This window comes from Lagenorhynchus albirostris, chromosome 7 (genome assembly GCF_949774975.1).
Source record: "Lagenorhynchus albirostris chromosome 7, mLagAlb1.1, whole genome shotgun sequence".
In the NCBI taxonomy this organism is placed as follows: domain Eukaryota; kingdom Metazoa; phylum Chordata; class Mammalia; order Artiodactyla; family Delphinidae; genus Lagenorhynchus; species Lagenorhynchus albirostris.
In genome coordinates, this window is record NC_083101.1 from 28,145,531 (window position 1) to 28,172,657 (window position 27,127).

General features: G+C 43.6%; 1 protein-coding gene across 1 annotated transcript in view; it reads left to right on the forward strand.

The window, feature by feature from the left end:
* Positions 1-429: 429 nt before the first annotated feature.
* The window catches only part of ABCA1 (ATP binding cassette subfamily A member 1), a 138,370-nt gene continuing 111,672 nt past the window's right edge, over positions 430-27,127 (forward strand). The window contains exons 1-2 of the mRNA XM_060154710.1: positions 430-625; positions 21,692-21,854. Of these exons, the coding sequence (XP_060010693.1) occupies positions 21,789-21,854 (66 nt within the window). The 5' untranslated portion in view covers positions 430-625; positions 21,692-21,788. The remainder of the gene's footprint in view (positions 626-21,691; positions 21,855-27,127) is intronic.

Consider the following 27,127-nt stretch of genomic DNA (forward strand, 5'->3'; position numbering starts at 1 on the left):
GTCCCTCTGACTGAGTAAATGAACAAAGGAAACACAAATTGCTGAAAGCAAGAGTTTAGAGGAAGCGATGTCCACTCGTGCTGTTCGCTGCCCTGAACCTGGATAAGAGTCTCTGTTAGGCGCAGCCCCAAGCCCTGCGTTTGCCGCTGGTCCTGTGCGGGCCGTCCCGGCAGGGGCGAGGGGCGCGGACCCCCACCAGCACCCTCCGCCCGCAACCCCGCGCGCTGCAGGACGTCGCCCGTTTAAGGGGCGGGGCGCGGCTCCACGTGCTTTCTGCTGAGTGACTGAACTACATAAACAGAGGCCGGGAAAGGGGGCGGGGAAGGAGGGAGAGAACAGGCTTTGACCGATAGTAACCCCTGCGCTCAGCGCAGCGGAATCTATAAAAGGAACTAGTCGCGGCAAAACCCCGGTAATTCTGAGGAAGAGTGAGTGCGGCCGGGGCCGGAGGAGCGGCGCCGACACCTCTCTCCGCGGGCGCAGGTGGGCAGAACAGGGGGCGCCGCGTGACCAGCGCCGCCACAGCCCATTTCTCGCGGCGCTTTGCTCCCTTTCCCCCACTTCTTTCCCAGAAGGGTTTTTCAAGGGGTGGGGGAAAGAGCCGGAAACAAAAAGTGGAAAACAGGTAAGAGGCTCTCCAGAAACTTGGGCTGGGGTTATTGTTTTGTTTCAGGGCCGAGGAGACTTTGAGAAGCGCTGGGTTTCGGGGACTTTAGTCCGAACCCCCCCACGTCCCCACCTCCTGCAGCGCAAATGGGGGGGCGTAAAGTGGGGGGGACGTCCTAGGACGAGCTCTGGCGACCTAAAGACGCGGCGCCGCTGTGCTCAGGGTTCGCCCGGCGGTGGAGCCCGGGGAGCATCTTTGGGCGCGGAGACCCGAGCGCAGTACCTGGGGCGCAGTGGAATCGGGGGCTCCTGGTGGTGCTGGGGGCGCTGCAGCCGGAGTGGGGAGAGTGGCAGGTCTGGCACTGAGCTCTTCCCTTTGTTTGGAAGCGCCTGAGCCGGCTGGAATCCTCTCTGGCTGCGGGTCGGCCGGCGCCCACCCGGACAAATGCTAGTCCTCAGTCTCCACTCCGTTCTTGCTAGTTGGACTCTGGTCTGAGGATCGGTCCCCTGCGCCCCCGGACTGGAGCGGCGCGTTCTTGTTCTCCAAGAACGCGACTAGGAGGTGCACCAAACCGGGTCCATAGCGCTAGTGCTCATTTGAGGCCTCGGGGGCTTTGTTTGGGTCCTTTCTAAGCTCTCCGTACGCTCCCCGGAGCTGGTTTCCTGACTCAGCTGGGGCGACGAGAGTTCTGTTTCTTTAAAAAACGTTAGACTTAGAAGGAGGGCCTGAGGAAACCTGGAGCTGAGGTGCCCATTCCCCTGTCCCCCATCTTCCTGCCCTTTGCTGCTTGTCTCTTGGGGCAGCCTCAGGCCGGGCACGGATGGGGAAGCTGGGGCGAGATGGTGTAGCAGAATGACCGAGAGTAACCCCGGCGGGCGGTGCAGAGCTCGCAGCTCCGCTGGCGGGCTGCGCTCCGCGGTGGGGGGAGGGATGGCTGGGCGCCGGCTACGGGTGGCCACGGGGGAACTGATCCACAGCGCCTCCTGGCCGGGTGGCCTGGGAATCGGCTCCTTGGCCGGAGTGAGGCCGGGCTGTACGAGGCGTTGTCGCTCGAGGGTTCCTGACCGAGATGCAGTGAAGACGGGTGTTTGCATACTGGGAGGAAACCTGGGGAACAGGCGAAAGAAAGCGCGTCTGGTTCTGTTTTGTTACAATGGTTCCCAACTCCCAGAGCGTTGCTAAATGGAAGGTTCTTGGGGCGTGGGCCAGTGCCAGGGTTGTGTGTAGGTGCCTCTTTTTCAACACTTATCAAAAAGAAGGGAATAAACAAGATGAAAGAAAATAAGGAGACAGAAAGAAAAAGGGAGAGAGAAAGAAATGCAGCACTACAAAAGCGATACCATCAGCTTTTAAAACCAACACTTTTCAGTGACACAACAAACTGAGCGAGTAGTATATACATTAATATAATAGAGGACAAATTTGATATTTAAAAAATTCTTTGATGATGAAAATCAGCAAGTCACTTTCTAAGGCCCGGTCCCCACCTCCCCACAAAGAACACCTCACAAAATTTTGCAAGTTCAAAAGCAGAGTTTTACTGGTTCTTTTAACAATAGTTTGGGACCCAAACCCAAGTTTTGATCTGCTTTTCAGACAAAATTTAAATCCCAACTAAAAAAGTACTTAGTTTCTCATTTCCCCTTTTATTAATATTTCAGCCCATCTTCCTCATACCTACCACAAATTAACGGAGGCTTTCTTTTGTTCATATCGTTCTCTTGAGGCATTTCTCCCAAATGCAAGAAAGTGTGAAAGCATGGAGAAGTTTCCGGAGTAGAACCTCTTCTGATGGTATAATAATTTTCAAGTACAAAGTTTTCATTGTCAGCTTGTTCCCCAAGTGCTCCTTTTATAGGCGCTTTAATGCTTTATGCATTAATTTATGATAGAGTTTTGGGAAAACACTGGATACACAGAACACATTAGTATTTACTCGAGAAAAAGCAGTAGAATCAGAGTGACCAGGCTTCGATGACCACAGTTTATTTAAGGGGTAAGAATTTCTACTGTACTCAGAGTATTAGCCGCCTTGCAGGGACCAGCCTGGTGTTCAAATCTCAACCCTCAGTTTACATCTAAATAGAGGCCTGTAAGGGACCCTGGACATCTTTTGACTTAGGGCATATTTACAGTTCATGTGAGACAGTGTAAGACAGTAGCTTAGGATTGGAAAAGGGTGATTAAGGATTGCTTGTTTTCAACCTCTGCTCTAGGAAACCTTAATGCTTACGTTATTAAAAATGAATGAAACCAAATGAAACTCAGCAACACAGCTTTTTATTATCTTCTGTAGTATTTACCTTATATGGAGAGAAGTTGGAATATTTTTCCATCAAAAATTTTTTTAGGGGATCTTCCTTCCCATAAACCAAGTTGCTTATGCTGTATTCAGAGTGATTGTAAATATCTTTGCTATTTTAATTTTTAGCTCCTAAGATAAATGGACATTATCTTAGACTCCTTAATTATGAACTTTTTTTAGAATCTAGAAAACACCAATAGATGTGTGATTTTTACATTTCTAAAATACTCTCGAATCCAAATACATTTTTATTTACTATCTGGATGTTAAAGGAATAATGAAAAGTATAATGCTCCTTATGGTCAATTACCTCAGTATCAAATTTTAAAGATCTTGCTGAAAATTTGTTTTAATTTAACTATTCTGGGAGAGGGGCTACACTGAAACTGAAACCTTCTTCATATTTGCATGTGGAAATAATCATAAGTGCCAAAGTTATTGCAATATTTATTTAATAGACACTGTTAAATAGCACCAGGTGCCAAGTACTGATACAAATGTTTTTCAAATACTATTTTAATTTTTACAACAAATCCACTTATTATCCCTATTTTGCAGACTGAGAAACAGAGAGGGTAACTAACATGTCCCCAGCCACACAGCTTGCAAGTGGCAGAGCTAAGTTTTGAACCCAGCCAGTGAGCCCCAGATTTCTTTGACTCCCACACTAAGCAGTGAGGTGGTACAATTTCAGTTGTCACGGGCAGAGCACTTTGTGAGGATGCTCGCTGAGTTCCGGTATATTCATCTGCTCTAGTCTTTATCAGAATCTGCAGCCTGTGTTGTATTTCCCTTGTTGCTATGAGTGGGCCAGCCAAGTTCTTTTCAGCTTGTTGGGACCTTGGTTGTGTAGGGATTGCAACACCATGGAAAGGATAGACAATAAAATTTGCTCGACTCTAATTCTTTACTTGGTTTAAAATGAAAAATTTACTCTCGTTTTAGCCAAGTATTTGTGAGTAGGTCTACGATGATCTCGAAATCTTTTCCTGTGTGATGCATAGAAAATGGATAGACAGAGGATTTGGCTGTAAAAGGATAAGGAACAAAAGAAAAAGGGAAGGGATTTCCCTGTGGCCCACTGGCTAAAACTCCGAGCTCCCAATGCAGGCGGCCCGGGTTTGATCCCCTGTCAGGGAACTAGATCCCATATGCTACAATTAAAGATCCCACATGCTGCAACTAAGACCTGGCACAGCCAAATAAATAAATAAATAAATAAAAGGAGAGAAAAAGGGAAGAGAACTATTAGTTAGCCGTCAGTCTTAATTTTGGTGAATTTTTAAAATTGTTTATTGTACAATATGACTTCTGCTTGTTTTACCCCTAATTATGTCTTGGACCTTCTGAAATAAACCGTTTTTCTGTTACTGCCATTACAGTCTAGGAATCAAATTTAGCCTTTTCTTAAGGCATCTTTCTCTGAAAGTACATACAGTTTCAAAGTCAGCTTAATAAAAGTGAAATAGGATGGGAAACTCTTTTTCTTATTAAATTGGTGTAGCACCTTAGAAATAAACTCTTAGGAAAGATTTCTTCTCGATAAAAAGTTACATTGTTGTTGATTTACCTTATGCTGGGTGTTGTTTCAAGCGTTTCACATGTAATAATTTAGTTCATTCTCATGAGAACCACATGAGGTGGGTTCTGTTATTATCTTCATTTTACAGATGGGGAAACTGAAGTATAGACAGGGTAAGTAGCCTGATCATCGAGTTTGTAAGTTAGTAGTGGAGCTGAGGCTGCATCCCAGGCAGTCTGGTTTCCATGAATTTACTAATAGCAGGGTAAGAACTTCATTAAAATATCAAAGTTTTGACAAATGAAATACTAGCAAAAGGCAAAAAGTGAGTCTCACTTTTTGTTTGGATATTTCCGACCGCAAATAGTTCCCTGGGTAGGTAACCAGCATAGGTGTTGTTAAAGACGCACATTTTGGAAATATCTGAAGCCAGAGGAAGGAAATCTCACCTGTAAAATTGCTTTCAGGTAGAGCCTTTGGTTGTTCTGCATTCTGTTGAGACGATAGGCTGTATTAAAGCAAAGATCATTTACTCTGAGGAGCAAAAGACTTGGTTCCTAAAACAAAGGAAAATTTGAAATCCTGTCTTTTTCCATTTTGAAAATCTACTCTAAGACCTGATTTAAATGCCATCCTTCTCATAAGCTCTCCTGAATTCACACCTTCCTGCCAACACAGTTAAAATTAATTATCCCCTTCTTTTTTGCTCCCGTAGGATTGGATCACAGCACTATTCATGTCATGGGTTTAATTGTGTTTTTGTTTTCGTTGTTGTTGTTATAGTTCACATTTGTTTGTCTTCTTCTTGAGTGTATGCTTCTCCAGGAGGGCTTTGATTCATTCTCCTAGTCCTTAATTCACCCTCCTTGATATGGAAGGGGATTCAATAAATGCTGACTTAAACAAGTCAGAGAGAATGCGGAACTAATGTTGGTTTTCTGTATTCTAAAGATGAATTAAAATGTTGGGATAATCACAGAAAAGCTAGGAGTTCATTCTTTCCTTAGTGGAGTAAAGTGGAATGAGCCTGATGAAACATGGGACAGCAAAACTGTGGATTATTTTGCTTCAAGAGTAAGTAATAAAACAGTTTCTTGTGAGTTTTTGAAAAAGCATGAACGGAAATTGGAAGTAAATATAATTTGTGATGAAAAATGTGTCATTAATCAACTATCTAAATGGACAGCATGTTCGAAACTACAGAAAACAGTATTGCAAATGCCTAAGGTCTCTCAAAAGGTGAGCCCTATTGATAAAGAAATGAAGAAAGGACGACCAAATGGTATGAAGGTTCTATGCTCCTTCAACCATCCTACCAACAGCTGGTTAATAAATATTCCTTTTGAAGAGTTAAAATCTGGACAACTTGAAAAGGCTGAAATACTTTATGTTTCAAAATGTGGGACATTTTATGTGAAGTTATCTAAAACTAAAAAGATTTTATCAGATTTAACAGTATTAATTACTAAAGAAGTAAAAAAACCCTCTTTTTTATCAATGGAAAATATTGAAAAAGGCTTAGAATGCTTGGTAAAATCAAAAAAAACTCTGAAGTGGTATTGATCCAAAGTAGAAAAAAGTGTGTTGATGAGAAAGTGCTTGTTTTTTTAGTAGATCATAGTAGGTATGAAATAGTGCCTTTATGTAATACCAAGGTGCTTACTAAGGAAATCAGAAATATTCCAAGACAAGCTGTGCCTTGTAAATGGATTTGGTTTGAAAATTTTAGGAACATGCCATTTGAGTCCATTGTGTGTTTAGTTGCTCATTTGGAAATAAAGATTCTTTTTCTGAAAAAACAAAAAACATTTTATAAAATGTTTTAAATTCATGTAATCTAGAAATAGAATTATATGAGGAAAAATTCTAGTTAAGTTTAGGTTTATGGCAGACTGAGAAATATTAGTATGTACCTAGGCCAGTTTACTTGTTGTAGAACAAACAATTCTGACTCCATTCAGCTTCATTTCTTTTCTTGAGGCAGCTGTGATTTGAGAAAGTGCTGTAGTCTGTGACACTTCACATTAAACTACTTCTATTTGCACATTAATTAATTAATTAATTAATTAATTTATTTATTTATTTTTTTTTTTTTGCGGTACACGGGCCTCTCACTGTTGTGGCCTCTCCCGTTGTGGAGCAACAGGCTCCAGACGCTCAGGCTCAGCGGCCATGGCTCACGGACACAGCCGCTCCGCGGCATGTGGGATCTTCCCCGGACCGGGTCACGAACCCGCGTCCCCTGCATCGGCAGGCGGACTCTCAACCCCTGCGCCACTAGGGAAGCCCTAATTTATTTTTTAAAAATAAGAATGAGATAATTCACTAAGTAGTTTAGAATTTAATTACTTAAAAATAGCATTTAGTTTAAAAAAAAACCCAAAATAACCTTTTATGTATAGGATCTTTTCTTTTATTCTTTTTTTTCGTGTGTGTGTGTATTTGTTAAGAACTGCAACATTTTCTATGCCAAATCCAACTTCCAAGAAGCATTTGGAAGTCAGAACATTTTATTTGGCTAGTCTTGAAGTCAAGATGTTTTATGATAACTGGTGTTTAGTCCGGGACACTTCCTAGGAAGAATTTTGTATATAAAAAACTAATCAGGGGCTTCCCTGGTGGCGCAGTGGTTGAGAGTCCGCCTGCCGATGCAGGGGACACGGGTTCGTGCCCCGGTCCGGGAAGATCCCACATGCCGCGGAGCGGCTGGGCCCGTGAGCCATGGCCGCTGAGCCTGTGTGTCCGGAGCCTGTGCTCCGCAACGGGAGAGGCCACAACAGTGAGAGGCCCGCCTACCGCAAAAAAAAACAAAAAAAACTAATCAGTGGCTATCAATTATTGGGAGAGGATTTTTGACTACATAGAGAATATGAAGAAAGCTGTGATTCTCTCCAAAGAAAAAATATACACAGGCATGTACACTCCAAATTTTACATATAATTACATACAATTTGACATAATTATATTCCACATGTAATTTGAGAAACAGACTAAGGAGTCATGTGACCCTGGGCAAGTCATTTTACTTTTCTGAGATATAGTTTCTTGGTTGATGAGATGAAAGAGGCTGAGTACATGACTTTTAAAGAGCCATTCAAGCTTTTACGTCCTCTAACTCTATGTCTGTAGTCAGGAAAAAGGATGATTCTTTGATTGGAGCTGCCCAGAGAAGTGTCCTGAGGGACAGGCTCAGCATTAGTGTTACAGATCGTGTGGGTTTTGAGAGGTGGAGTGGAAATACCCAGGGGAATGCATAAAGAGCGTTTTTGTTTGTTTTGTTCTGTTTCTGGGTTTTTTTTTAATGAGTGTTTTGATGAGAGTGATGATGGAAGAAAAGAAGATGGTGGGAGGAGAGGAAGGTAGAAGCCTGAGCGTGTTGGAATTGCCTATTTACTCTGCATTAGGTGGTTGAAGACTTGAATCATGGAACCAAAAGGGGAGTTTCATCCAAAATGCAAGGGAAGGAGGGGTTGGTTGATCTCAATAAATTTCAGTGGAACAAACATGATGTAGTGAGACACAGTGAGACATTTGTCTCATTTCTGACTCAGCATCTGGAGAATCTCTCTGAAACAAAATGTTCATTTGGACTCTCCATTCTGGACATCTCCATTTTGAGTATAGGTTTTGCTTCTTATATTGCAGTCTTGTTAAGCCAATACATGATAGGAAAAAAAAAGCTGACTTTTAAGACTCATTCATCCTCCAAGAAAGGATGAGAATTGGACTAACCTTATGAAAATATTTCTAAATATCTCAGAAGACTTTCACTGGGGGTAGATGGGCAAGACACAAAGTTTTCTAAAGCATTGCTCTGAATTAGTTGTTTCATAGATCATAGTAGATTAGGACTAGAAGGAAGAAGAAGGGGAAGAAAAAGAAGCAAGAGTTTTCAGGATTGGGGCAGGCATGGGAGGAGAGAAGGAACTGCTAAGAAGTTGTTTGGGTTTCATATCCCTATTTACACTTGCTTTGCAAAATTTCTGTGGGATGCCAGGTTGGGAATAGTTTTTGCCAAGAGTCAAGCCAAGCTTGTTTTCTTGAAGAAGCAAGTCCCCAAGGGGATGACAGCTTGAATTCAGTTGGATCTGGTATTTAGATGATCCAAGTTTGACATAAAAGGTAGCATTGATGGAAGCAGCAGCTTTCCTTGGAAAGGCAGAGAGAATGTAAAGGCCCAGACTGATGGCTTTATTTTTTAAATCTCTCTATCTATCTATCTCTATTTATTTATTTTGGCTGCGCCAGGTCTTAGTTGTGGCATGTGGGATCTTTTAGTTGCAGCATGCACGCAGGATCTGCAGTCTTACCAACTGGACCACCAAGGAAGTCCCACAGACTGATGGCTTTAGATTGATCTATAGACTCTTCTCCACTCCCAGATGCAGGGTCTTCGGATGGAAGGGGCAGTTTACCTTAGCTGGGGTGAGGTGTGATTTCTGGTACTGGACGAAGGAAGGAAGAGGACGACATAATATTTTAAAAATGTGTGTGTGTGTGTGTGTATCTGTCTATGGCTAATGTACAAAAAATACCGTTAAACTGAAATTCATTTCTTCAGCAAATATTTTTCAAACACCATGTAAATACTAGGTGCCGAACAAATGTCAGAAGAAGACTTTAAGGATCTGCCACCATGATGATCTTTAGCTTGGCATTCAAGGTTCTTCGACATAAGCCTGACCATTTTGACAGCTTTGTCCTGGACTTTAAGAGGCATCCACTGCTCTGGATTTTCTCACCAGTGATGAGCATGTAGTCTGACTCCGTAACTATCTGTTAACTGACTCTCCCTCTATGGGTTTTCCTCTTTTCTCTGATTTCTACTTTAAGAACCCCTTCCTGCTATTTTTTGGCTTCTCATCGTTCTGGAATCTCACAGCCATGCTTCGTGGTCGGCTTTTGTTTGCACCGTACCCTCTACTCTGATTCCTCACTGACGGAAATTTTGCCCCTCGACCGTGGGTAGGTGAGCTCGACGTGGGCTAGGCCTTGCCCCGCATTACCATATTTTCTCCTCACTGGATCCTGCGGTAGGCAGCGTGTAAGCCCCTCAAATTATTTCAATGGACTCACACTTTTGTAATCATCAATACATATATTTTTTAAAGTTAACTTTATATTGGTTCTCTAAATTGAAAACTGGTATCAGTTGTCTCAAATAAAAGGTAATTTTTAAAATAATTAGAATGAAAGCAAATTATTTCTTAAACAGTCTGTCTATAAAATAAACTTGCTTTCTAAAGGCACTGACTCTGAGACTTGCTCTCACTTTGTTAAAAAAGGGAAATTAAGCACGTGTTAAAGAGACATTGAAGAGAAGATCAAACAGAAACTTTCTCCTTAGTGTAATACAGTTTTTACAAAGGCTAAAGAAGTGCTGAAAAGAGTGTTTTCTCTTTGTGTGATTGAGTGTTTAATACTGTGCCAGTCCATCCCCTAAAATCCTCTACGTGGAGTTTAAGTACTGCTTAAATTCATCTTGTGTCGCTTTCCTGCTTGGGGAAATGTTGAGGTTGCCCCATTTTTCAGATGGTGCACCTGATACAGAGACTAGTTAAATAATTTGTTCCTGGTTCACATGCTTCGATCATGGCAGAGCCGGGGGTTCAAACTCGTGTCTGAAACCCAAGCTCCAGGCAGTTTTCTTAGACTCAGAAGATCTTCTACTCCACTCTATTTATCATAAAGGCTTGTTTTCTGTTCTGTGGCTCAGAGTGGTAGAATGTCTTACCTAAATTGACTCCCCAGCAGTCAGTAACTGGAACTTAAAATCTTAGCTTCTTGCCTCTTTAATCCAGGCTTCTCGCTACTGTACCAGAATTTAGGGTAGTATTTGCAGTGTCCTTTTAGGAGAGAAAAAAGAAATTGGGTCTATAAGTCTGTCCTTTCAGCTTACAATGGGCACTGAATCTTTGAATATTGAACTGACCTCATTTATTCTGTCTGTTGGTCCAATTTGAATCTTAATAGGTTTTTCAACTGGATTTTTTTTTCTCACTCTCTTAAATAAACATTGCTCTTTGCTTGTAATTTCCTTCTGATTTCCTTTCAAATCAGAAGGAAACCTCCACAGAAGTCCTAAAGGTTGAGTCTTTCCTGGGGACCGTTTCCTTTATGTAAAAGTACAAAAACCCTATGCTAATTTTGGCCATTTAGGATTAATTGTGATTAAAGGCAGTTTATCAGGTCTTTTTTCTTTATTTTTAACTTTAATGATTGTGTTAATTATAGTAAGGACCTTGAGTTCAAGGTAAAGAAAGCCTTTGGTCAAGTGGTGTTTATTGAGTTGTCAGTCCTGTTGCCGGATTTGCAAATTTAGTGGAATTAATGCCATTTTCCAGTTTCCAACTCCAATCGCGTTTCACATGATCACAGTGTGGCTTTCTCCTTGGCTGTCTGACGCTAGGTTCCAGTGGCCTCCATTGAGGGGAGTGGATATGCCCCTGGAGGCTGCAGAGACCAGCAAGGCACTCTGTCCTCAGGTGGAGCTCCACCGGGGACTCTCTGCTCACCTGATGTAGACACTTAGCACACGGTCGCTTGGGAAATGAGAGTGTGTGCATTTTTAAATGCCAGTGTCAACCGCAGTTGAAAAAAGAGGCTAGCAAGAGTTCCACTCAATAGTTTAGTTTCATCTTTCCTCAAGCACTTTTTTATCTGGCACGTAAAATATTTGATTTGTGAAGATCTTAATGACAGTAGCACTTTCTAGAAGGAATACTCAAAATTATGATAATATTGGAATAATAGAGATCACTTTCCTCTGGGAGCATCCTCCCAGACCTCAAATAATGGAGTTCATGTTGCCATTATTTGTTTTTAAGAGGCTAACATCCTTCATTTTTTGTTTGTCAGAATCACAGGTAGGTGAGTTTAAACTTGTGATCTTATTCCTCTTTAATTCAGCGAGGCAGCCAGCAAAGTGGTGTGTTTTGGTGGTTATAGAGAAGGAGTTCATTTATGAAGCTGGAAGGGTGGGGCTTAGACCCTGTACCTCTCTGTGCCTGCCGTGGAGTCCTGACTACATCCTCACCCTCCTGGTCAGCTGGTCCCCGCTGGGCTGCAGGGACAGAGGCATCTCGGACACATGACCTGTGCCTGCACTGTCTCAAGAGCTGGCTGGTGAAAGAGGAGGTTCTGGAGAAGGTTGCTGGGTTTGGTCACATACTCTACGAGCTAGAACTGGAAAAGAGCCTGGAGATAAGATAACTTGTTTTGGCAAGAGTAAAAGGAATAAAGTGTTGAGGTGGAAAAATTATATCCAGGTGTTGATATGCTTCATTGAGTGAGTTCTTGACTTGAGCCTCTGGGTTTAGAGTTCAAGGCACCTGAACAATGCTGACAGTCCTGTATTAGTGGCTGAGCCCCTAGGGGAGGTATTTTGTTAGCTGGCATGTTTACTTGTTTGCTGCCATGTTTACAGGGGTTCTAGCGCCTCAGTCTGGCAAATTACAGATTCTCCTTTGCTCACATGAAGTCCATGAAAATGAATGTCCTTCCCAACAAATTAGAGTGGCTTTGGGGAAAACCAAACTAAATGTACTCCTATTTAACCTGTGTTTCTTTGAACACAGCTGGAAATTTTGTCATGGTTTTGGGCTACCTGAACCTGTATTTCAATGACATTTCTGACATGTTAGCATGGTGAACCTGCTTTAACTAATTTTTCTCATCCCTGAAGTCTGACTTCAGAGGCTTTCAAATTCCACAAGTGTTTCCGAGCACCGAGTGGTCCTGGGCTCTGGGCTCAGTGTGGCAGAGGATGGTAAGATGTTCAGACACCGTAGCTTGCTGCACATGGCTTGCAGTTTAGCACGGACCACCTGAGAAGTTGGTACACTGGAGGACGTGGTAGGGAGAGCTGAAGAGATGGAGGAATTAGAAGGCCCAGATTGCAAATAGGTAATTGACCTAGAGGCTGGAGGAAGTGGGCTGGAGAAGAAAACTAACTGTGCTGGGTGCTAAAGATGTGGAGGACGGCGGCCTGCATGGAACAGAGGAGCTGACCGCCCCCAGAGTGGGAGAATAGTGTAACTGGGTGGTGGGGTCCCCAAACAGGGGTTTATGGTACAACAATGGCAGAAGTGGCATGAGGATACCAGCGTAACCCTTTCACATCTCCCACTGAGCTGGGCACTGCAGAGAGTTCCAGTGTGTTCTGGAAAAGCCCTTGGGGGAAATCATGCCGTCTGTGGACAAAGAAGGGAGAAGAGAGATTCCTTTAATAAACTGCCCGTTTTGTGCCCCATCCTTGATGAATGCTTTACCCTGTGAAGTCAGCAGCACTCATCATTGTAAATAGCTGCCGTTTGCTGGTTACTTGCTTTGTTCCAGGAACTGGCTAAATATTTTATATACATTATTTGTTCTATTTAATGGAGAGGATACAGGGACTCAGAATCCCTAGGGTCCCAGAGCAGGTGAGGAGCAGAGTCAGGATTCAAAACCTGCTTTCTCTGACTCCAAAACCTCCCTTCTGTCTACCGGGCCAGTTAATTCAAGAAAATAAGAGTTAAGGACATCTGGGGAAGTTTGCTGCACAGCGGCATTGGCCTGCAGGAAGTAGAAGGCGGTGAAGGGATTTGGGTTTGTCTGTCCCCAAGTCCTTTGAGCACTGTTATGGGAGATTGGGACTGACATATATATACTAATATGTATAAAATAGATATAACTAATAAGAACCTGCTGTATAAAAAAATAAATAAAATCAAATTCAAAAATTCAAAAAAAAAAAAAACTTTTTAGCCTGGGAGAAGGTTGAACATCTGAAGATGTTGACCCTTCCGAGATGTAAACCAAACAAAGTGGTTGTTTTGTTGATACAGTCACCAAGCCTTTTATCATAAAATTCTCTTGGAAAATCCTCCTCCAACAACAGGGAATATTATCCCGTCAAGTTTTTCCGCAAATAAAGGATTGCTCGTGGAGGTGGGCTTGCTTGTGTTTCTGTATCACTCAGGGTGTTTGTGACTTTGACAGTTCCTTCCCTGCAGGGCCCTCTTGCTTTGGCATTATGATTATGGTTGAGAAAATTTTTTTTTCTATGACATGTAATGTTGACAGGTATTTCATTTCTAGGAGAAAGGTTCATTTTTCCTATATGCTACACATCCCCAACCAGGGAAAAAGCAAATAGTTGTATTGATTGCTGAAGTCTTCCTTTGAAGGTTGCTCTGTATTTGTTTAGTGGAAATCAGCAGGGGAAGAAGGGTTATCTCTAACATTTTATCAGAATTCCTCCATAATTCTACAACAATGAAACAAGAACTTGGGGACAGGACAGATTTGCTTTCAGAAACCCTGGATCTTGTCAGTTTTAGAAGTCCTGAGATGGTTTAGCTGGTAACAACTGGACTGTTGAGAGTGATAAATAGGATCTTTGGTTGTCCAAATATCAGTGACATGATAGAAATAGATTTACCCTTTTTGAATCTCCTTTAAAATAGAATTGTTGACAGCATGAGGAATTATGCTTCTCAAAGGCTCGTTACAGATTTGTACAGTATTCACGTATCTCTTCTAGCTGTACGTCTTTATGTATTCATGTCATAACTCTCATTTTGAAAATTAGCTATTAGCAAATACTTTTGTTCAGGAAATTGAATATCTATTTCAGGGTGAAACAAGAATGTGCAGTTATCTATAAACTTATTGTTACTAATAATCAAGTAAGTATGATACATTTGGTACTTAAAAAAATATCCCCTTGAGTTACAGATTGTTAGAATTGATAAAATTCATTGGATCTGTATTTTTTAAACAGGTATTGTGATAGCAGAGCCTCTTCTAGAATGACAGGAATCTTCGAGAATGATAGAATGGCTTCCTTTTATCCTTGACTTTTATCTTGGAGGATTTCTTACATCTTTCTTTCTCCTTAAATTTGAGTATTAAAATGTTATGGTTTAAGTAGGAACACAGTTTCAGGGGTCACTGAGTACCAGCCCACGGCCTTTCTGCAGGCCTTTAAGGGTCTAGTGGCAACTAAGGACAGTTTCACTGAGTTTGTGGGTCTGCAATATGGTTGGGGAATGCGAGGGGGTAGAATTTCAGGATTAGCATGAACGACCTTACAGGTAGAGAGCTCACTGGCAACTGGAGACCAGGAAAGAAACTGAGGCAGTCAAATTAACTTCAGCCTTAATAAAACTGACGGCTCAGCCTGGGAGAGATCACAGGGTGACTCCATGGGGCGACTCCCCTCCTTCCACCACGGCAGCCGTGTCCTGTCTTCAGTCATGGGTGCAATGAGCCTGTTCTAGCCTGGTTTTCTGACTGTCAGTAACTTCACTAGCCTTTTCCCTGAATGTGGCTACTGATCCAGAGACATATACTCAGAGAGGCAATTAAAGAACAGACCTTTTCCAAGCAAGCATGCTCTGGTGGGCTTACAGGTTTCATAGCTTCATTCTTCAGGACCCTCTACATCTCTCTGGAGACGAGATGCAGCAACACCTGTGATCCTTGCATTTGCATCAGCATCTCATGAAGAGGCCATTCATTGAGCTTTACTGCCAACATGTTTACTACAATTCGTATGTGATATAGTTAAATCCTGCCATAAATCCACCTCCTGCTTTTGTTAACGGCTAGTTATTTATTGAGATAAGACATCTAGAAACAGTTTTGTCAGGAGAGATGCTGATCGCCGTTGTCACAGATTTCAACTTCTATCTCACTTCTGGTGACTGTGGGGAAATTTGTCTAACAAAGAAGAACACACACACAAATTTATCTATTTATCTATCTACTTATTTATTTGTTTAAAATTTAGAGAAATAGCTGTCATAAAACCACTGGCTTTGGAAGACGAAAATTAGTTGCTGAATGCATATTTGCGGTGTATGAACTCTTTGGGTAGAACTGATAGGAAAAATGTGTTCAGAAGAAGAAGCAGAATTGTAGGAGGAATATAGTAGTGGGAAAGTGGGAACAGTTGTTGACAAGTTATTTCTTGAGAAACCTGGGGGCCAGCTCTAACTCTAGGGGGTGAGTCTGGGCAGGCCACTTGCTTTCGGGGGCCTTGGCTTCTCTATAAGATTGGGGTGTGGTGGAAGCGGGTCTCCAAAGCCACAGTGAACTCTTTCTATCAGCTGGGGGTTGGCCTTGCACAAGGTTGTCCTCTTCTGCCTTGTGGAGCCGACTTCTCTGCTCCAGTGAGAAACGGCGGCTGTGTGGTCCCCACTGGAGACCGTCCTCTCCGGGAGCAAGCAGGCTAGAGGGTTGGCTCCCACCCTTTGACAGAACCTCAGTCTCATGTGCTCACAGCGTTCTTGCAGGAAGGAAAAAGACCAACCAACCCTTGGTTACTGCACAAACTAAGAGTTTCGGGTAGCAGTGTAAGCACGTGCAGTTTTTTTTCCTGACTACGTTTCTGTAGACAGATTTCATGCTCTAGGAGGGTAGAAGGCAGTCATGGGATGTAGTTCCTGTTTTCCATTTGACTTCACTAAGTGGGAAAAAACCCTCCCACCTTGTCTTTCTAGCATGTCTGCCTCTTCCTCTTTCCTCCTTTCTTCTTTATATTTCTCATGCTCTGTGAAACTTACATGTGAAGTTCAAAAGGGCCAAATGTTTTGGTGAGGAAGGGGGTTGGGGGAGCAGCGCAGTAGGTGCTGATTGGGGTCGTCATTTCCCCCACGGCGCCAGGCTTCCTGTGAACCTATATTTTTTCTTTCGCCAGCATCACTGAGTCTGTCTGACATTTCAGGTTTTGGTTTAGGGAAAAGTTAAAAGAATTCACGATCCCAGCTGTCACTTGGTGACCCTTTTGCCAGTAGCATATGGCACACTCTCATTTCACTGAAGAAAGGAGTTACCCAGCCCTCGTTACTTTCTGCCTGCTTACTCTGCTTTATTTTCCTTCATTACTCCTATCACCCACTGCCTTAACAACACTGTTATTTGTCTGTTTTATACGTCCTTGCTAGAATAGAAGGTCCATGAGAGCAGGAACTTTGCCACTTTTGTTCACTGCTGAATCTCCAATGTCTGGAACAGCACCTGCACATATAGGCATTCAGTAAATATTTGCTGTGGCTAATGGCAGCCTTGCAGAGTTAAGGCTGCAGTTGTTTGTGGAATGAACAGGGGGTGAAGATTTTATTCACTATTTACCTTCCTAGGGAATCACACAATAGTCAAGCTTTACACTATGCAGTACTTAGGTCTTGCAAGGCATGATTTGACTTGTGGACTATGTTATTATTGTCATAGAATACAAGTTTTTTGGGGGGAGGGAGATCAAATTATTGACATATAATTTACATACAGTTAAATTTCGCCTTTTTGCATGTACAGTTAGATGAGTTTTGATAAATGTATATAGTATATGTATAACCACTACCACAGTCATGGTGTATAATATTTCCGTCACTCAATGTTCTTTGAGGTCTGTCCTCTCCCCCACCCCCTGGCAACCACTGATAGGATTTCTGTCCCCATTGTTTCACCTTTCCAGAAAGTCATACACATAGACTCATACGGTATGTAGTCTATTGCGTCTGGCTCTTTTCTCTCAGCATAAGGCTTTTGAGATTCACCCATGCTGTTGCATGTATTAGTGGTGTAGTCCTTTTTTTTATTGCTGAGTAGTACTCCATTTTAATTTATTCACTAATTGATGGACATTTGCATTGTTTCCAGTTTTGGCTATTCTATATAAGACTTCTATGGATGTTCCCATACAGGTCTTTGTGTGAACGTATGCTCTCATTTCTTTTGGGTAAATACCTGGGGTGGGATGGCTGGGTTATAAGTCTGTGCATGACTTTACAAGAAACTACCAGAGTATTTTACGAAGGGCCTGTTCCATTTTTCTTTGCCACAAGCAATGTATGCGAGCGCCCGTTGCTCCACATACTAACACTTTTCAATTTTAAAAATTGCAGTAGTTCTAGTGGGTATGCAGTGGTATCTCATTGTGGTTTTAGTTTGCATTTCTCTGCAACTAATGATCTTTGCTTATTTGAGAAGGTCATGGTTCAGCAGGCTGTGGTATTCTCTAGGTATTAATAATTTTAGAATATCAGTGGCACTTGAAGTGAAATTTTTTTTTTTAATTGGCCAAAGATTTGAACAGTGGCTTCCTCAAGGTCGTGCTGTACAAAAAAGGTTAGAGTATGGAACTATGTTGAATTTTGGCAAAGCGTGATCCACCTGGGTGACTGATGCAAAGACCTAGAGAGGGAGCGCCTCGGACTTGGCATGAAGGTGGGGAGAAAGCAGATTTCATGGTTCCTCTGGCCTTGGGAGGGCCTTAGCTAAACCTGTTAGTGGGAAGCCTAGCTAGATTGAGTTACACTTTCCCAGATGTCCCAGGAGTCACCTGGGAAGCTCAGCAGTCCTTGTGGCCGTCACAAGTGTGTGGTGAACATAGAGCCCCCTCCCTGGGGACAATTTGCCTGAATCAGTTAATCAGGCTTGAAAAACTGGTTATCACGGGCCCAGGAATGCCACCACCCTTCCATCCTGAATCCCTATTTCTCATGCCCATCTGTAGCTAATTAATTGAGCAAATATTCCCTGAGGGCTTACTCTATGCCTGATACTGTCTTGCATGCTGGGGAATACTGCTATGAAGAAAGAGGTCCTGTGGACTCAGAAAGTGGCAGAAACGATGCAAGCGAAAACAGAGGCTGCCCTGGGTGCACCTAGGAGGGGCTCCTAACTGAGTGTCGTCAGGACAGGATCCTAAAGTTGAGGAGGAGTTGGCCAGGCTGACAGTGCTGGGAGCAGCAGCTTCAGGACCGGGAGTGCACAGGAGTCCCCGTGGTAGGAGAGAGGGCCGTCCATTTGGAGCCGTGGGTAGTTTTGCGGGACCTGGTTTAGGAGGTGGGGAGTGGTGAGAGAGGAGGCTGGAGTCATCGGGGAGACCAGCTAAACCAAGGTGAGGACTGGACTTTATCCTCAGGGCGGTGGGGTGCTGGCAGACGTTTTAAGTGGGCGAGTGGCATACCTGGAACTTGGGTTTAGTGGAATAACTTTGGTTGCTCTGTGATAAACGGATGGAGGGGGCAAGACTGGAGGCAGGGAACCCAGGGAAGTGGCTGTTTTGGTCACGCAGGAGCCAGAAGAGGGTGCCCTATTGACGGGCCGTGATTGTGAAGTAGGACCCTTTCCAGCCAGTAACTGGAAATGTGCATAAGGGCAGAAGCGAGTGTGCTACTAGCTTTGAAACATTGAGAAATCTAGTACATAGTACGGCCTTCTTTTTGGTTTTGGTTTGTTTGTTTGCTTCCTTGGAAAACTGATGTAGAAATGTCCCTTGGGCTTCAGTTACCTGAGCAGAGGAGTTCGGGCATTGCCAAACCCTCCTCTTTGGGCAAAATCGCTCCCAGCAGTGGTCACCAAGTCCTGAGGTGGGAGGAGGGGATTATGCGGGAGGCCGAGGGCTGTGTCAAGGTGGGCAGGGGAAGTGGGGCAAGAAGCCTGCCTGTTGGTATCCAGCGAAGCCAGAGCAGGACCTTCTACTGCTGCTCCAGGCTACTTCTCGCTGACTTCTCTGCGTGTCTCCTGGAGGGTCTCTGAGGCCAGAATCCATATCTGGAGACCCAGAAACTCTGCTTTAGGAAAATATTCTCCAAAAAACCTCCTCCTGGCCGTTCTCTTCTCGTGAACATTCCATAGAGGCGTGTCTTCTTTTCCTCTGAGATTCTCCACTGAGATTGAGGGGATCCTGTGTCCTGGTTTGGGCCTGGGGGTCTCTAACACTAGGCCATTCTGATTTCATCCTTCCTACTTTGCCGGAAACCCACATTGGACTTGCTAGAAATAATGGAGTAGAAAAGATTGTTTAGACAGGATATAACCATTTCTCTGTTAGAGGGTACTGATAGACCAGAGAAAGAAAAGTGGGGAGAAGGGAACTCATTTCTTTGGCACTTACAGCGTGCCATGTACTTTGTTGGGGACTTACTTATATTGTCTCATTGAATCCATTGAATAGCATGCAAGGTAGGTGTTGTCACCCCCATTCTATAATGAGGAAATTGATGCTCAGAGAGCGTAAAGATTTGGCCAAGGGCACATAGTTGGGAAGCTGGACATAATTCCTGTCTAGGCTCTCTTTCTGCTAAGTTAATTTTCCTTTTTTAATTACAAACTTGTGTTTCAACCTCCTCATTGTTACCTTGGGGATCTGAAAAGATTCTTGTAGCTTCTAAATTAACTAAGTGATTCCTGGAGAGCAGCTTTTGCATGAGAAAAATCTAGCTAATTATTTATTTCTGTGTTTCTGGAATGCAAGCCCTGTCCTAGGCCACTTTCAAAATAATTTGGGATTGCAAGCACGCAGCTCACAATCGAATTCTGGCTCTCAGTGCTTGGAGGCCAGTTGCCATCTTTAAACAACAAATTGTGGATGGACACAGTGCTGATTTAATTCTTCTTTTTGGAGTGAGAATTTTTTTCGGGGGGGTGGCATCTGTGTCCATTTAGAGTTTTGCTGAGCAAACAATAAAGAAAAGAAATAGGGGAACTTCTCCGATGGCGCAGTGGTTAAGACTCCACGCTCCCAATGCAGGGGGCCCAGGTTTAATCCCTGGTCAGGGAACTAGATCCCACAGGCATGCCACAACTAAGAGTTCACATGCCACAACTAGGGAGCCGGTGAGTTGCGACTAAGGAGCCTCCAAGCCGCAATGAAGGAGCCCGCCTGCTGCAACTAAGGAGCCCACGTGCCCAAACTAAAGAGCCCAAGAGCCACAACTAAGGAGCCCACCTGCTGCAACTAAGACCCAGTGCAACCGAATAAATAAATACATCAATAAATAAAAAGAAAAAAGAAGTAGGTCCTAAGACTTGACTATTTCAGAGGAATCCCTGATTCGTTGGCTTGTCAATGAATGAATTAAAATACATAATAGTAGAGTCAGTCCTTCTTCTCAGACACTGCAGACTCCTTCCATTCCCTCTTCTTTTGTAGAAGTTTTTAATCCAGGTCCTTGTGGGGTAGGGACCAAGACGGTAAAATCCTGCTATAGATCACCCTTTGCACTGAGGTCTGTTTGGACCCACAGACGTTTAGTGCAATACTTGGTTTTGTATGCACAAGTGGTCACTACATTCTTAGCTGTTTTTGCTGTTTGTTCCTCAGGCCTAATATCCCACCTCTACTCCACCAGAGGCCACAGTGATTAAATGAGCCATTTTAGAGGTAAAGCCGGTTTCTGATTTCTGCTAAGCGTTCATGACTGTGAAGTGGCATCAGGGCCTAGCTTTGACCTGTGCATCCCTCCCTTCTTCCAGTTTTCATTTTTCACCCTTTCCCCAACTTTAATTTTAGTATGACTACCTGGGATTATTCCAGTATTAAATGAATACCATTGTTGAGGGGGCAGCAGGGACACACAGAAGGTTGTATCCCCTGTTTATGAGAACCCCCCCCACCCCAGGATGGCAAAACAGTCCTCCAAGGAGGCACCTGTGACACCTGACAAGGAGTAGGCGGGTCCTGTGTGCAGGTGCAGGTGTAGCAAGGCCAAAAGTGTGCATATGTCCGGACAATGGGAGCTTGTCAGTTTCACAGGTGATGCTCTCCATCTGCCTTGGCTGCCTTGTTTTTCTCAATGAGATATTGTTTTCTTTCCACACACACACAGCACTGGCGTGGTCCTCATCACCTGGGAGCCAGGTGTCCGTGGCCTTTCCTTGGTGTTTACGCACACCATCTAAGACATCATCACATCTAAGACACGCTGTGACTTTTTCCAGATTAGGAAACTGCTTTATCGATGGTGCCATTTATCGCCAGAAGGACTCAACTTTGGAACTAGATGAAAACGTAGTTTGCAGCAAATTTCAGGGAATAGCATAAGTCACTCCAGCTTCAAGGCAAAATTTATAAATGCTGCTGACATTTTCTGAGAGGGGAGGCATTTTCTTAGAGAAGGGAGGCAGGTCTCTGGGATTCCAATATGCCCTTTGCAATCTCAGGGTTTTGGCCACCTAAGGTTGCTCACGTAGGTCTGCCTTCATAAGTGCATTTTTCATTCCCAAATGATGACACCCGTGGAGCTCAATTGATTGGGATAATAATGGCTCACTTCCAGGCTACTGCCAGAAAGCCTGCAGAATCCCTGTTTACCAGAGACCCCAAGGCTAGACGTTGGGGACTCATGCCTTATGCAGAAGTAGTCATGAGGCAGAGCTGGGTTTGAGGGCTCAGGTGAGAGGGCTGGTGCAACAGCCCTCACTGGCGTATAGCTTTGCAGCAAAAACTGACGGCGCTCTCCTCTCTTGCTTTATCTTTCAGTTAATGACCAGCCACAGCGTCCCCACTGTGAGCTCCGGCCACTTCCTCCACGGGCTCCCGAGCCTTACGCAGGCTCTGTGGTGTCGGCTGAGGTAACATGGCTTGTTGGCCTCAGCTGAGGTTGCTGCTGTGGAAGAACCTCACTTTCAGAAGAAGACAAACAGTAAGCCTGGGTTTCTCTGGGGGTCCTCCCATGCTTTTCTTCCTGATTTTGAGTTGGGAGGGGAGGAGGGGGGAAAGGGAGTCTTCTTGGTTTTCTCAAAGTGATTGAATGAATCTGGCCCCGGTGGACACGGGACTGTGTGTAGGGTCCTGATCGAGCCCCGTCGCTTATCATAGGGGGCAGATTGGCAGCCAGGCAGGAATGATAGCTTTGGTTTGTGCTAGCACCCAGGCCTGAGTTCTGACCCCCGGAATCTGGCACAGAATTGCCCCTTTGCCATCTTCCTCTTAACTTTTGCTGCAGCCCTGGGGGCCACCTGGCTCTCCAACAGCATCTTATGGTTTCTGGGCAGTGGAAATGAAGTGAGTTCGTGGCCCAGCTCTTAGAGATCAGAGGCTGGATCTGTTAGTGTCAGTGTGGACTCTTTCCTGTCAGCTTTGACTGCAAGCCTGGAGGAATATAAAACTGAGATTTGTTTTATGTCTGTGGAGGGTTCTAAGCCATTCACTTCTGGGTGGGACAGTGATCCTTTCAGTAATCCCGAGAAGGCCATCTTTAACTCTCAGGTGAATGGTGTTTTTCCGTGAGAAGATAAAGGCTATAAGGCCCGGTGATCTCTCTGAAGCTCCGACATCAGCTCTTGGCTTCTCCCTCTCTGAACACTCCTAGAGATCCCGTCCAGTCTCCTGGGTTTAGCCGCACCTCTCTGTAGTAGGCTTCTAAATGTCTGTTTCCTGCCCTGCCTTTTTTCCTGAATTCTAAACCTACATCCCCATTTGGCTGTCCTCACGAAGCTTAACACATCTGCAGCCGAAATGCTCATCTTTCTTAGACTCAAAGAGCTATGAGGGATCTTGGATATAACTTAATTCAGTGTTTCTGAAACTAGACTAATGCTTGGCCGGCCCTTCTTTAAAAGAACAAAAATGTCAAGGTCCTCCTTCGTTCACTAAATTTATTTTTTTATTATAATGTTACTTAAATATGAACGTATGTGAAACTAGATATAAACCCCTTATTCTTACAGGCCATATGACCCATACAAACTTAAAAATTAAATGCAAACAAAATTGCAAAGCCAGTACTGTTAATGTAGTAAGGCAGCTGACACTGTTTAGCTGAAGCCATATTATAGGTAACAATGTGACTATGGTAGTGAATGCTTATTCGTTTGAGTTTGGACAGTCTATAATCCTAAGTGGTAATGATTCACTTTTCCAATCATTTTTTCCAGTGACCTTCATTTGATATCATTTGGCTTTCATTTGGTCCAATCTCATCATTCACAAGTTGCGTTTGCATCTGTGCCTTTCTCATCGGTCTGCTACAATTATATTGGTGCTAACACAGTCACAAACAAATATAAACTTAGGCTTGAAATCTTGTGCCAGAACTTTGTTATGAAGTAGGCCTTCAGAAAAACCCAGATACGTTTATTCACATTTGCTTAGATGACCATTGAAATGAAAACACAAAATTCTAAAATCCTGACATAGAACTCATATATAATCCCTCACGGATATGTGTGTATATGTGTGACTCTAGAGTCGGTTCTCTAAACCACTATGTCAGGTTGCTCTTCAGTGGTATTATTGGTTTTTCTATCTTCAGTCTTGAAGTTTCTAACCTCTTTCTTGCCTTTGCCTCTGCCTCCTATGGCTCTGCCCAGGTCCTGGTGTTCCAAAGACCTATACGTTCACCTCCTAATCTCATTTCTTAGCTACTGTGTGGTCCAGGTCCCCTGCCTCTTCTCCTCATGGTGGCAGCAGCCCATGTGATGGGCAACTGTCTCTGCTGTGCTGTGTCCATTAGCCGGTGAGTAGGGGAAAGAACTATATCATCTTAGTGATGCAAGGTCTCAAGGGCAGTCCAACCCAAACCTGTCATTTTACAGATAAGAACACTGAGGCACAAAGCAGGGAAGGGATTTCCTCAAGGTCAACCAAGAATCAGGAGCACAGTGTCCTGGAACAGGATTTGGGATTGGGCCATCCAGGCGGGGCCAGTCTCTGCTAGTCTTGCTGCTTCTTGCTCAATATTGCTTATCAGTTTAAAAAGCATTACGAGTAGAGATAGGCGTGCTTAGTCAAAGGCAATTTTTGGCCTTGCGGCAGAGTTCTTCTTGGAAGAGTAAGAAGGAGACAGTATCCTGACACAAAAGGGCTTTTCTAGGTGTTACATCTACTGCCTGTTAGCTTGTCCTCCCTTCCTGATTTCGACAGGAAATCTATTTTGCCAAACCAGAAACAAAGGGTGGTTTATTTCAGGTTGCACATGCTTAGGTTGTCACAGCTGGAAAGATCTGACCTGCTTCTTGTACAGCTGATGGGATTGGGGTTTGGGGTAGGGGACAGGGGTCCAGAGTGGGTGGGTCATGGAAGTAGCACCAGAACCAATTTCCTGGTGGCCCTACAGGCACAGGCCCTTTTTTTTAGCAGGCTTTGCCTTATCTGCATGAAAGATTTAGTGCCCATGGATCTCAAGTGCTGGCTGTAGCTACTTCCCAATCCACCTGGCTTGGATCTCTAGATACATTGTTTTATAGACAGTGGAACCTGTTTAGGGTTTTGGTAACACTTTGTTAGCTCACATAGTCAGAATGAGCTCTGCCCAGTAGGCAGGGGAAGAAGTTAGCAGCTCCAAATAGTTCTTGCCCACAGGGTATGGAAAACCATTGCTTGATTTCCTCCTTCTGAGATCCTGGGTGTACACACTTGGCCCCAGAGCCTGGCACCGGGGATATGCTTAATAAGTATTTGCTGAACAGGGGTAAATGCATTAAATGGGCCATTAGTTTACAGGTCTCAAAGAGGCTCCCCTGCTATAGGGGCCTTGTGTGCAGGGAGATGGGAAGAAAGATGTAAAAGCTGGGTGCTGAACAGTAAACCCTGAGCAACCTTCCTGAAAGGCGGCCGTTTGCCCTTTCACTCTGTGTCCTTGTTTGCTAATGAATCCTGGGGACCTCTCTCTTGTGCTCCCATTATGCAGACTTATGGGGACCATCAGCCAGGGGTAGATTTCAGCTGTTCCTGTTGGGCAAAGAATACATTGAAATTGAGTTGCATAAGTTGGGTGCAAAGCTCAGTTTGGGTCCAAAGTAACGGTTAACTTGTGTGGGTGGCAGTCACTGAGCACAAACAGGGCTTGGGACAGGAAGGGCGAGGGGCTTCAGAGTTCTCCGGGTCCTCATCTGGTTTTAGGCCGAGCCAGAGGCCAAGGTCCCCATGGAACAGATGGGACAGATTACGGCCATATGCCTCTCCTTTTTGCCTTTGCCATTAATTTTCTCATTTAGATCTGTTTAGCTGTGTGTCTGGGAAAATAGATAATTCTAATTTCTGCATATATCAATATTAAGAGTATCAATATTTGGGGATTGTTTAATGATAAGGAATAAGCTATCAAATAAATAAAAATTAAGACTCCTCATTTAAGAGCCACTAGAGAATTTTATAGCATAGACACAAACTTTCTGCACCTCCTCCCGGCTTCCAATTTCACCTGATACATTTCTTTCCTGTCCTTAGTCCTGGCCTGGCATTGCTGGTTCAAATCCAGATAAGAATTCTAATTATTATCTAATTCTAATTCAATTCTAATTCCAGCTTGGCCACTATATGTCTCAATGGCTCAGGGAAACTCATTTTTCCTGAGTTTTAGTTTCCACTTCTTTGGAATGAGGAAAGTTAGAACAAATAGCCATTTATTGTTTCCTTTGGATAGATATTTATTGAACATCTACTGCACGTAAGATAGTGTGCTGGGTATACGGGCAGGATCCCTGCCCTCATAGAGCTTACAGTTCAGTGAGGGAAGCAGATATGAAGCACATTATCACATAAGTAGAAATCTCATAACAAACTGTGATACGTGCTATGAAGGAAAAAAACCAAACTGTCCTACTATGTTAGGTACTACCAGGCTGAGGATAGGGAGTTAATTTAGAATAGAAGGTCATGACATTTAAGCTGAGAGCCTTGAAGTTCGAGCAGCAGTTAGCCAGGGGAAAATCGGGAGCTCAGCCGTCAGGCCACTGGATTCCAGGCAGAGAGACAGAGGGTGGCCATGGGCCTAACGCACGTCCTGGAGTCAAAGAACAGGAAAGCCAGTGGCACTGAAGGAAGACTGGCTGGGGGTGAGTTGGGAGTCAGCAGGGGCAGATCATGCAGCCATGGAGCTGAGCAAGGGCAGCTGAATTTTATTTTATGTGCAGAAGGAGTCCCTGAGGTAGATAGGTCATGATGACGAGGGTCAGATGGTGTGGTCCTTGGCACTGAGGGGACTTGAAGGACGATAGCCCAAGGAGACAATTATAATCATTACTTACGTACATACATACATACATACATACCTACATACCTACATACCATTTTGTGCTGTTTTCCTCTTTCATTTAACATCATTTGGCATATATGTTGCCATGTTTCCAAATAATTTACATATTTATAATAATGATTCTTGATGTGTAGGCTGTGTTTTGTACTTTTGAAAGTACTTTTGTATCCGTTATCTTCTTGATTTTCACAGCAATTCTGAGAGGTATGCATTACAATTTCTGTTGCACAGGTGAAGAAAGTGTTATAAGTTAGTAAATTAGTAAGAGGAGGGGTTGGATCTTTTGGGCCCAAATCTGCCATGGGATAATGCCACTGACATTCCTGGTAGCGTTACAGTAATCCATCAATGCAGTTTTTATTTTGTAAGTTCACACCCTATTGCCAACATTCAGATGTTTCCCGTGTTTGCTGTTATACATAAACTACTATAAAGACTTTATACATATAGCCTTTTCTTATTTTTAGATTATTTCCTTAGGCCAAAATCTCAGAAGTACGATTCCTAGGTCCAAGGAAATGGCCCTTGACATATACGATCGGATGTCCTTCCGAAGGATCAAACCAATTTAAAAATCCACCATCACCACATGAGGCTTTACAGTTCTGGGAGGGCAGGCGTGGTTTTCAGATTTCTTTTTCCCTCCAGCATTTCTCTGATTTGATCTTTAAGATTTCACTTTAATTTTTCCAGACTTAATTGAGGTATATATCGATAAGTATTTTTCATCGTGATGCTGATATAGCCTGGAGTGTGCTATTGCTTTGATGAACATCCTGTTAACTGGGAAAATTCATTGTCTCCCATTTTACTTTTTTAACCTCTCAGAATAGTCTCTCATATTTTTATCTGTTTCTTTTCCCCATTGAATCGTATTACCTTATCAAGTTCTAAAAGTAGCCTAGCACTATTTTAATGTCCCAAGGACATTGGGTAAT